This window comes from Syngnathoides biaculeatus, chromosome 4, assembly GCF_019802595.1.
Source record: "Syngnathoides biaculeatus isolate LvHL_M chromosome 4, ASM1980259v1, whole genome shotgun sequence".
NCBI lineage: Eukaryota > Metazoa > Chordata > Actinopteri > Syngnathiformes > Syngnathidae > Syngnathoides > Syngnathoides biaculeatus.
The window spans coordinates 12,957,633-12,968,999 of NC_084643.1; the positions used below are offsets into that span (position 1 = coordinate 12,957,633).

Consider the following 11,367-nt stretch of genomic DNA (forward strand, 5'->3'; position numbering starts at 1 on the left):
GCATTCAGTACCAGAGTTCCTCTTTTGGTACTCTGTCATAAGCTTTCTCTAGATCCACAAAGACACAATGTAGCTCCTTCTGACCTTCTCTGTACTTTTCCACTCGCATCCTCAAGGCAAATAATGCATCTGTGGTACTCTTTCAAGGCATGACTTCGGATCTGAGTCTACCCTCCACTACTCTTTCCCATAACTTCATTGTGTGGCTCATCAACTTTATTCCTCTTTAATCCCACAGCTCTGAACATCGCCTTTGTTCTTAAAAATGGGAACTAGAACACTTTTCCTCCATTCTTCAGGCATTTTTTCGCCTGCTAGTATTCTGTTGAATTTGTTGGTCAAAAATTCCACAGCCATCTCTCCTAATTGCTTCCATACCTCCACCGGTATGCCATCAGGACCAACTGCCTTTCCATTTTTCATCCTTTGTAGTGCCTTTCTGACTTCCCCCTTACTAATCATTGCCACTTCCTGGTCCTCCACACTTGCCTCTTCAACTCTTCCTTCTTTCTCATTTTCTTCATTCATCAACTTCTCAAAGTATTCTTTCCATCTATTTAGCACACTACTGGCACCAGTCAACACTTTTCCATCTCTATCCTTAATCACCCTTACCTGCTTCTCATCTCTATCCCTCTGTCTGGCAATGAAAATAGAGAGCTTTGTATGTTAATAAGTAAAAAGACAAAAGAGGGAAAAGTTAAAAGTACAGAAAAACAGGAACAGGCAACAAAGACAGATAATAAGAAGCAATGGTGTTTCATAGGACGTTGATGAGACAGGACCAGTAGGAGTAAGGCAGGAAGGGAGACGGGAAGTTTCGCACACAAACACCAACTGCTATGGGGTATCCAGTGCTGTATCCTCCCTTACCCCCTTCACCTCCTCCACACTATGAAGGCGCAAATAAGAGAGTAACCAGGTCAGGAGGAGCAGAAATTGAATGGTCAAAAACATAGGGAAAAACGTTCTCCCCCATGCCAAAAATAGAAAAGTCAGATGAAAGCATTGAAGAAACATACCCCATGATAGCAGTGGCAAATCCTAATATTCAAGATGATCAACTACCCACCATTTTAGTACACAACACCTGGATTCAAGATGATGTGAAAGACGCCATAGAAGGCATCACATCTCATTAAGTTGATGTAACAGAATTCATCCAGAGAACAGAAGACTTGAGAACATCTTACCACTCAAATGGTGTGGAAGTACAACAAATTTGGATGACAGGAATGATGGGAGATTGGAAATCCAAAAGCTAAATGCTTTCTCACAACAGCAGGGAGCTTAATCATTGAGTTCGAGGGTTAATAGAGCACCCTTCTGCAACATTTACACAGAGAGCAAATGATTCTGCCATTGGAAGAGCAAAACAAAACAACGATGAACCATTTGAAGAATATAGAACCAGAATGACTGCATGTTTTAAAGCAAACAGTGGCATTGCTAAAGATCACACTCCAGGGAGTGTGTATCAAGAGCAATTAAAAATCCTCTCCATGCTAATTCAAATCATCCTATAAAACATTGGGTTGACAAACCAACCGTCAACCTGGAACAATACATTCACCAAGCACTACATGCAGAAGGAGTGCTACAAAGTAAGAAAAAGAAAGTTGAAACCTTTCTGACAGAGGAAGTAGAAATTTATGGAACTTTATGCAGAATACTTAATAATCGTGGCTGCAGACAAGGAAGAGGCAGGGGAAGAGTAATGGAAGTGGACATGAATTTGATAAAAAAAAATATTTGCTGGTGTTGTGGAGAAAAAGGTCATATTTCACGTGACGCACACCACCGCACGACTAGAGCAGCCCTCTTCCATCAAAATGTCACAATCGATGCTCAGGAAGCAGACATTGAACTACATTTACAGGAAATTCTTGCATGAGATGGGGCTTGACCCGAGGTGGAACTGACAGTGAACGGGAAGTCAATTAAATTTTTGTGTGACCCAGGGGTGTGTAAAACAGCATGTAGAGAGCATTCCAGGATGTACCATATCAGGAAGGGAAGTGTTTGTCAGAACAGCTCAGGTAGGGCTCTCTTTAGTCGCCGAAACGAATCCTGTGTGGTTGTTAGACCCCCCTGAGTTGTGTAAATTGACAATTGAAAGGTCCCAGATTGCCCCGTAAATTTGTTGAGAAGAGATAGCTTGCCAAAACTCGGACCGGCCTTAGTGCCCCCTCTGATGTGAAATAAAGAAGTCAAAGAAAAAAATGAATTACTGGGAGGACAGTTGAATATTTTACAAAAGCAGCACTCCATGATTATGCCTTAGACATTCCAAACAAACCTCCCACAAGAACAGGCGATCTCTTGCTGCAAACAGCTTGAGACATGATTGAACACCCTCAAGATGAAATGGGAAGTGACTCACTGCATGTGACCATGTGGTACAAGAATACAGAAGAGCCTGATAAATGATATAAGATAAATGTATTACAGACCACACCAGCCAAAATCACCATTGATTATCTGTACTCAGATGGTGTATCAGTAGTGGCGGCAGGAACAAGACTGACTGCCAAACTAAATGCATTGCACAAGGAATGGATACCCCCACACATATCATTGTACAAATGAAATGCACAAGAGTGGGACAGTCCAGACGAAATGTTTTTGATTGGACAGAACCAGACTTGGATTATAGTGAGGAGAATCAACTGTACAGAAAACCACTTCATTGGACAATGCAAATACAAATGGGGTTACACTCATACTGACCAGATGAGACACATTTTACTCTTTTGGCTGTCACTGAGGATGAGGAGGAATTATTAAAAGCCATGCCTGATAACTTGTGGTCACAGGGACCATCAGATGTAGGACTGATAAAAGAACCTTTACAGGTGCAAATCCGAACCAAAACCGAGTACAGACCCTGTGTGCGACTATCTCGACAGCGAGGGTACCTATACGAGGATCCTGTTCGTGGACTTCAGCTCGGCATTCAACTCCATCACTCCTCTCCAAACCTCTCCAGCTCGGCGTCTCGCCTGCCATCTCCAAGTGGCTCTACAACTTCCTGACGGGCAGGACACAACAGGTGAGGCTGGGGGACACCACCTCATCCACACGCATCATCAGCACCGGACCACCCCAAGGTTGTATCCTCTCACCTCTACTCTTCTCACTCTACACGAATGACCACCTCGTGGCATCCGACTGTCAAACCCCTGAAGTTTGCAGATGACACCACGGTCATCGGCCTCATCAAAAACGGCGATGAGTCTGCATATCGACAGGACATGGTGGGACTGGAGCTTTGGTGTGGTCAACACAACCTGGCTAATGACTGTAGAGATTAATGTGGACTTCAGGAGGCAACCTTCACCGGAGCTGCTCCTGATGCTGACCAACTGTCTGGTGGCAATTGTCGAGACCTTCAAGTTCTCGGGAATTACAGTCTCAAAGAACCTGAGGTGGGAGGCGAACATCAACTCCATCCTCAAAAAAGCCCAGCAAAAGATGTACTTCTTGCGGCTTCTGAGAGAGCACGGTCTGTCACGCGAGCTGCTGAGTCAGTTCTACACAGCAGCAATGTTCCCTCAATTTTTTTTTACATGTCTGAGCAAACAGACTAAGGCCGTGCGCTCTGCTTTTGACCACTGTGAGCAACATCAGACATATGCACTGTGGTCAGTCAGTGTCATCCATTGGTTACATGGCTCATTAAAAAGCTCAGATTATATTCCCATCAGAACATTTTTAAGAACAATTTTGTGTTTTTGCAAACTTAGACTAAAAATGTCAACAAACAAAAAAAAAAATACATTGCAATACAAATACATACCAAGCCAACTATGAACTATAAAATTTAAATGTTGCTTCCAACTTTGTTTAATTTTTTTTTTAACCCACAATGATATCCCCTTCTCTTGGTGTAAAATAGAATTATTGCTTGGAGAATATGTTTATCAATGCATGTTGAAAGCTGAATGATATTCCCAAACAGTTTAGGGTATATTTAAAATACAGAATTTGCTTTTTGTACACTGTATTGTCTGTGCTTTCATCCTCAGTCAGAATGTGCCAAGGTGGAATTTTAACATTACACACCATCTCATCCTTTACTTTCTACTTTAGCTTCAGATCAGACCTTTTTTTACTCAGAGAAAATCTCATCCAGCTTCACCACTTTTTCTTCTATTATTCACATACCCCTGTGTTTGTAATTTTGAGTGTAGCCCTTTAAAATGGAGGGGGTGGTGTGATTGTAAACTAGGAAGTTGAGTGTGTGGCCCGGTGTGACCGAGCAGCAGCTCTTTATGAGGGGCAGTGTGGTACCATGTTTAAAAACAAAACAAAACAAAAACAGGCTGGAGCTCATTGCGATGAATCTGTTTTCCTCTGCGCTGAGAGTGTGCAAATGTGCAGTTGCGGAGCTTGCAATCAAAACAGTGAACGGATTATCGGCACTACTCTACCCACTATTGAGGACGTGAACTCGGTCCAGAACAGCCAGGATTCTTATGGATCCTCCACATTCTGGCCACCAGCTGTTCCAGCTCCTTCCATCAAGAAAGCGCTACAGATCAATGAAAGTCAAAAGTAGCAGGCATTTGAACAGATTTTTCCCTCTGGCAATTAACTCAATGAATTCTTGATCAGTGAACTTGTTTTTCTGCCTTGTGACATGTTAGGACACTCACACATCCTGCTGGTCCAATCAGTATTAGTAATATATACAGTGTGTGTGTGTGTGTATATATATATATATATATATATATATATATATATATATATATATATACCGAAGAAAAGAAGTATTTGAACACCCTGCTATATTGCAATTCCTCCCACTACGAAATCATGGAGGGGTCTGAAATTTCCATCATAAGTGCATGTCCACTGTGAGAGAGATAATCTAAAAATGAGTGATACAGCTGCAAATATTATACACTACATGAACACCTGAGAAAACCAATGTTCATATTTGGTACAGTAGCTTTGTTTGCAATTGCAGGAGTCAAACGTTTCCTGTAGTTGTTCACCAGGTTTGCACACACTGCAGGAGGGATTACCAAGAGTGACCTTGGAAATGGTGGTCCCAGCTATTTTCAGGTCATTGACCAAGTCCTTTTGTGTAGTCCTGGGCTGATTCCTCATCTAAGGCTCATTGAGACCCCACGAGGTGATATCTTGCATGGGGCTCAACTCCGCTTGAGATTGACCATCATGTTTAGCTTCTTCCATTTTCTAACGATTGCTCCAACAGTGAACCTTTTTTCACCAAGCTGCTTGGCAATTTCTCCGGCACCCTTTCCAGCCGTGTGGAGTTGTACAATTTTGTCTCTGGTGTCTTTGGACAGCTTTTTGGTCTTGGTCATGTTACAAGTTTGAATCTTACTGATTGTATGGGGTGGACAGGTGTCTTTACGCAACTAACGACCTCACACAGGTGCATCTGATTCAGGATAATACATGGAGTGGAGCTGGACTTTTAAAGGGGGACTAACAGGTCTTTGAGGGTCAGGATTTTAGGTGATAGACAGGTGTTCAAATAAATCGTTAATAAAACATACATTGTAATTTCTGGATTTTTCTTTTTAGATTATCTCTCTCACAGTTGACATGCACCTACGATCAAAATTTCAGACCCCTCCATGATTTCTAAGAACTTGTAATATAGCAGGGTGTTCAGATACCTATTTTCTAAGCGCTCCTTGTGTCCCTGACCGACACACGTTAAACAAATTGAGACCACACGCTGCTGTATTCACAGTGGTAGACATAAGCAATGCCCTTTTCTCAGTCCCAGGAGACAATGGCAGCTAGTTTTGGTTTGCATTCACATTTGGATGGAAAAAATATACATTCACAAGATTACCCCAAGGGTATTGTGAAAGTCCAACAATCTACTCACAAGTAATGACAGCAAGCATGTCCATGTTTCAGCCTCCGGGGGGCATTAAAATCATAGTCTACATAGATGATGTGCTTGTAGCTTCACCTGATTTGGAGACCTGTAGACAAGATACGATAGCATTACTCAAGCATTTTGTAGAAGGTTACAAAATAAGCAAGAATAAACTGCAAATGTGTAGGGAATAAGTAAAGTATCTAGGTCACAGTTTGAGTAAAGGGGGAAGAATAATCTTGGAAGATAGAAAGACAACCATTGTACAAGCTCCAAGAAGATTAGTAAAAAGCAAACTATGTATTTTTGGGCCTCTTGAATTATTGTAGGGCCTGCATACCAAATTATGCAGGAATAATGGCACCGTTATCAAATATAATGTATGAGGAAAATTTAAAAATGACATTCCAAATACAATGGACAGCAGGGGCCGAGTGGGCTTTTTGTGATATAAAACAGGTCTTGGTGTCAAGCACAGCCTTCGTATTACCTCACTATTCAAAACCCTTTGTACAAATTGTACAATTTGTACATTGCAAAGAAGAATATAGAACTCGTGCACCTACGTCACCAAAGTCACGTGACTGGCCATATTGATGGTTTAACAGAGCATTCTTCAATGCTAAGTTGGTTGGAGATGGCATGAAAATTTCTTAAAGCACGACGCCCAGAGTTTTTTTCTGATACCATTAAACATTTAGAAGGTGATAAACGAAGGTACGTGGAAAAATGAGAGACACTTGGCATAGTGGACCCATATTTAATACCAAAGTCGATGTTTTTGCCGATTAGAAATTGGACTTTTAACCCGCTTCTGCTTGTCTTGGACAACTGGATCTACATCTACATCTGTGTCTGGTGAGTAAGTCGTCGAGATTTACACGGAAGAGTTTGAAAGCGTAGAAATGTCTGGACGCATACAAATACTTTGTTGGTGAATCTGTTCTCATTCGAGAATAAATCCCACATAGTGATGGAGCCACTCAGATTTTTTCAATACACGTCCCAATATTTAAATAAATTACCCCTGGTTTTATGCAAACTCGCATTCATTAACTATGATTGAAAAAAAGGGACAATGGGTTGACAGCTCGTGACGGTGGAAGCATGTTGTTGCAACACGTAAAACTTCAGTAAACCTCTCAGTGACAGACTTTTTATTTTTTCAATATGCATTGTTCTCAAATGAGGCCAATGTGTATTTAAAAAAAGAAAATAAACCGCTGGGATAGGCTTCAGCCCCCGTACTTGGAACCATATTGCGGCCACACGTTAACCTACGTAAACCTGTGTGTGACCGAGGGTTTATTTTCCTTTCTTTTAAATACTCATTGTGGACTCATTTGAGAACGATGGATTGACAGCTCGTGACGGTGTAAAACTTCAGTAAACCTCTCAGTGACAGACTTTTTATTTTTTTAATATGCATTGTTATCAAATGAGGCCAATGTGTATTTAAAAAAGGAAAATAAACCGCTAGGATAGGCTTCAGCCCCTGTACTTGGAACCGTATTGCGGCCGCACGTTCACCTACGTAAACCTGTGTGTGACTGAGGGTTTATTTCCTTTTTTTGTTAAATACTCATTGGACTCATTTAAGAACAATGTAAATGAAAAAAGGAAACCTCTGTTGGGGAAGGGCTTACCAAAGTTTAACGTGTCGCCGCAACACCCTTCGTGTATATTGAAGTGTATATTTTTTTTTTTAAACGCACCGTTCTCAAATGAGCCAACTTTGCATTTTAAATACTTATTGGGAATTTGAGATTGGGAAGAATAATTCCTATCTGAAATGAAGTGATTGCTACACAGTCGTGTGTATTTGGTTGGGCACCATCCATCACGTTTAATTGCCGAAATCCAACAATCTTTTCACGTCTTTTCAGCTGGTATTCCATAGAATGATCTCTTTGAATATCTGTCTCGTCTGTTGAAACAACCAACAGCACAACAAGTCTCGGGCATTGTCTATATTCTGCTCTGGTTCAATGTCCCCCACACTGTCGAGCAGCTCTTTTTGACTGGCAATATGGCGCCGTGAAAATTGTGACGTCACGTGCACGAGCTCTATATGGCATCAATATTGACTCAAACGTATGGAGAGAAAATGACACCAGTGGCATATTTGTCATTCAAACTGGGTCCTGTAGGATGTGCACTTCCTCATTGTGTTTGGGCTATGGTTGCAGCCTCAACGGCTGTTGAGAGCAGTTCCTCTATCGTGGTTTTTCATCCACTAACACTAAGGGTGCCACATGCAGTGGTAGCCTTACTGTTACAGACCAATATAACCTTTTTGTCCCCAGCTGGACATTTATCAAGCATGGCCAAATTCCTGTCTCAGCCACACCTCGCACTGGAAAAAGTTTCTTTCAGCTTTCTTTCAGCTTGTCCCTTTCGGGATCGCCACAGCGTGTAATCTCAGATGAACGCATATATATGTTTGGCACAATCTTTACGCCGGATGCCCTTCCTGACGCAACCCTTCTCAGGGAGTGGAGGCCCCAGTGGGATATGAACCCACAACCCCTGTTTTACCAAACCAGTGCTCTAACCACTGAGCTCCGGGGCCTCCTACCTCGCACTGGAAAGATGTACTGTTTTAAATCCAGGTACACTATTACCACTTCCTGACGATGGTGAACATCATGACTGCCAAGAATTGCCATAACAAACTACTAAATGCAGACCAGATTAAAAAAACATTACAAACAGGAGAAATCTTTTCTGTAGATGGATCATCCAAAAAAAAAAAAAAAAAATTGGAAAAACACAAACGGGATATGCTGTAGTGACAGAAACACATATCTTAAAAGCTGAACCGTTACCATCACACTATTCACCACAAGTTGCAAAATTAGTCCCACTAACCGAGGCGTGTAAATTAATGAAAGAAAATGTGTTACAATCTACACATACAGCCGATGTGCTTTTGCTACATGTCACATATTTGCACAATATTGGAAAAATAGAGGAATGGTGACATCTACAGGGAAATCAGGGATACGTGCATGCTACGACAAAATTTGCTTATAGCAGTTCAATTACCAAAAGAAATAGCTAAATGTAAATGTGCAACACACACATCAAATATGGACATAATATCATTAAGAAATGCATTTGCAGATAAACACCAAAAGAAGCACAGCCAAAACCTTTATGGGATTAACTGAACATGCAACAAATGAAGATATGCTTTCGGATGATGTGTTAATCCAAATGCAACAACAAAGTTTACCAGAAGAAACTAAAAATGTGAAAAAATAAAGGTGCTACATTACAAACTGGGATTTATGTCAGCACAGATACAAAACCCATTCTACCAAAAAATCTTTTTAAATGGGCGGCAATATTGACCCATGGGAAGTCTCATGTCTCAACAGGGGGAATGGTAGTCCTGGTACAAAGCCATTACACGACCTATGGATTAAACTTGTATGCAAAAAAAGAATTGTAGGGCTTGTTTGACGTGTGCTCGACATAATCCACACGGGAATGTGCATCCAAAATGTGGTCAGTTTCCTCAGGCAACATATCCATTTCAGAGATTACACATGGATTTCATTGAAGTAAACAAAAGTGAGGAAAAACAATACTGTTTAGTCATCACCGATGCTTTTTCAAAATGGGAAGAAATATTCCCAGCGAAACAAGCTGATGTGCGAACAGTATCTCAAGCATTATGCAAAGATATCATACTACGGTACACTATCCGAGAGACTCTATATAGTGATGATGGAACACACTTTGTAAACAAAGTGGTCGACAAAATAGGACACGTTAACTTTGAAACACCACTTTTCTTACTATCTGCAAAGTGCAAAATTGATAGAAAGAACGAATGGCAAAATTAAGAACAGGCTGAAGGAATGCATGGAAGAAACACACTATGGACACAATGGAAAGATTTAGTCTATACATCAACACATATACATCAAGCACGACAGGTCTCACTCCATTTGAAACACTGTTTGGGAGACCATACAAATTACTGATATTTTCCACGCGTAGACGAAAGACGACGAGGCAAATTTGGAAAACTATATGAGGAAAGCTTTAGAGAAAAGAAGTGAACTTAAATTAGAGGAAAGTGTTCTTACTTCCCAACAGGATCAACAAACGGTGGTGCCAGGCGACTGGGTGTTGACACGCAGCAGAAAGAAGAAGCAGTGGCACGATCCAAAGTGGGAAGGCCCATTCCAAGTATTGTGGACTATACTGACAGCTGTGAAAATAGCAGAAAGAAACATGGATATACCTTACACACTATAAAAAAAGTCATCTCATCTGAGTCACCCGAAGGGGAAGGTGAGTGAAGCCCAGCATAAGGTGGGTGCGGATTTATAGTATCTGAAAATACTATAAAAAAGGCTGGTGTAGTGATTAAAAGACACCTGACACATTTATGGGTGACTTGGTTGACATGACTCCAAAATGCCTAAATAATATGATAGCATGTTGGGCTGCAACATTGACAGCCGTAATGATATTATTGTTCATATGGTACCTTTTGGCACCTGTACAGCTGGCAAAAATACATATCAGAACCAATAATTATACTCAGTCAACGATGCCTACCACACATAAAATAAAGAGAACCTCACTTCAAATAACATTGATAAATAATGCGGCAATCACCATCATCATCATCATCATGAGGGCAGGACTCTGTGTGTCTCCCAATGTATCAGTTAAGCACGATTTTGGTTCCTTGGCAGAGTCTAATTGAACACTCAAACAAAGGGGCTCTACAAGGATTACGGTATAGATCAAATAAATGGTATTTGACAAATAATGTACGAGACTCCAGGTGGAACACCCTGGTGGCGAATGAAGGTAACAGATGGACCCGCTCCTTGGGGACATCATCATACTCTCTGCATCACAAACACCTGCTGACCTTACTTAAGACAGAAACAGGCCTTACAATTCAGGTAAATTTAACTAAAGGTTCAATTATTCACCTGGCCTTTACGCCTTCTACCACACCTTGCTGGAGATTCCATGTACGGGCTTATGCCAAAGGAAACCCCCATTTCCTTCTCACCATTTGCCAATTTAACGCTACCCTAAATCCGAATGCCATACAAAAGAGTCAGTATTCTATGGAGCTAGTTTAAGTATTTCAACCAAAAAAGCATGTTGGACATTTTTTGGCAGTGACAGGTATTTCACAACTGCTTGATATTAAAGGAGAATGCAGCTCACATGGTAAACTATAGCTGCATCACCTGCATGGGCCCTAGTCCACTACTACGTGTCATTCCAGCAGAAATCACACCACAGTGTACCCTGGATGTAATGACTAAAAAGACTCCTAACACCACTTGTCAGAAATGGAATAGTGTTTATCCAACAACTAAAGCAGTAAATGATAAACCGATATTTTTTACTCATGTTGTATTGGCTAACTTCTCCTGTATTCACTTCACAGGGACGGGTGTTAAGGTGAGAAGTCTCAACAAAATATTGTGTCATGCTATCTATTGGCAAACTACCCC

At 41.1% G+C, this 11,367-nt stretch overlaps 1 protein-coding gene across 2 annotated transcripts in view; it reads left to right on the forward strand.

Moving 5' to 3' along the window:
* Window positions 1-10,205, forward strand: part of fxn (frataxin) — a 92,188-nt gene extending 81,983 nt beyond the window's left edge. Inside the window, exon 7 of one of the 2 annotated variants that reach the window (XR_009794592.1) lies at window positions 9,977-10,076. Coding sequence is in view for 1 of the 2 variants with exons in the window: in XM_061816970.1 (XP_061672954.1) it covers window positions 9,977-10,138 (162 nt within the window). In the remaining variant the exon portion in view is untranslated. Of the gene's footprint in view, window positions 1-9,976 lie in introns of both variants that reach the window. The other variant, XM_061816970.1, reaches the window with a different exon arrangement.
* Window positions 10,206-11,367: the final 1,162 nt, after the last annotated feature.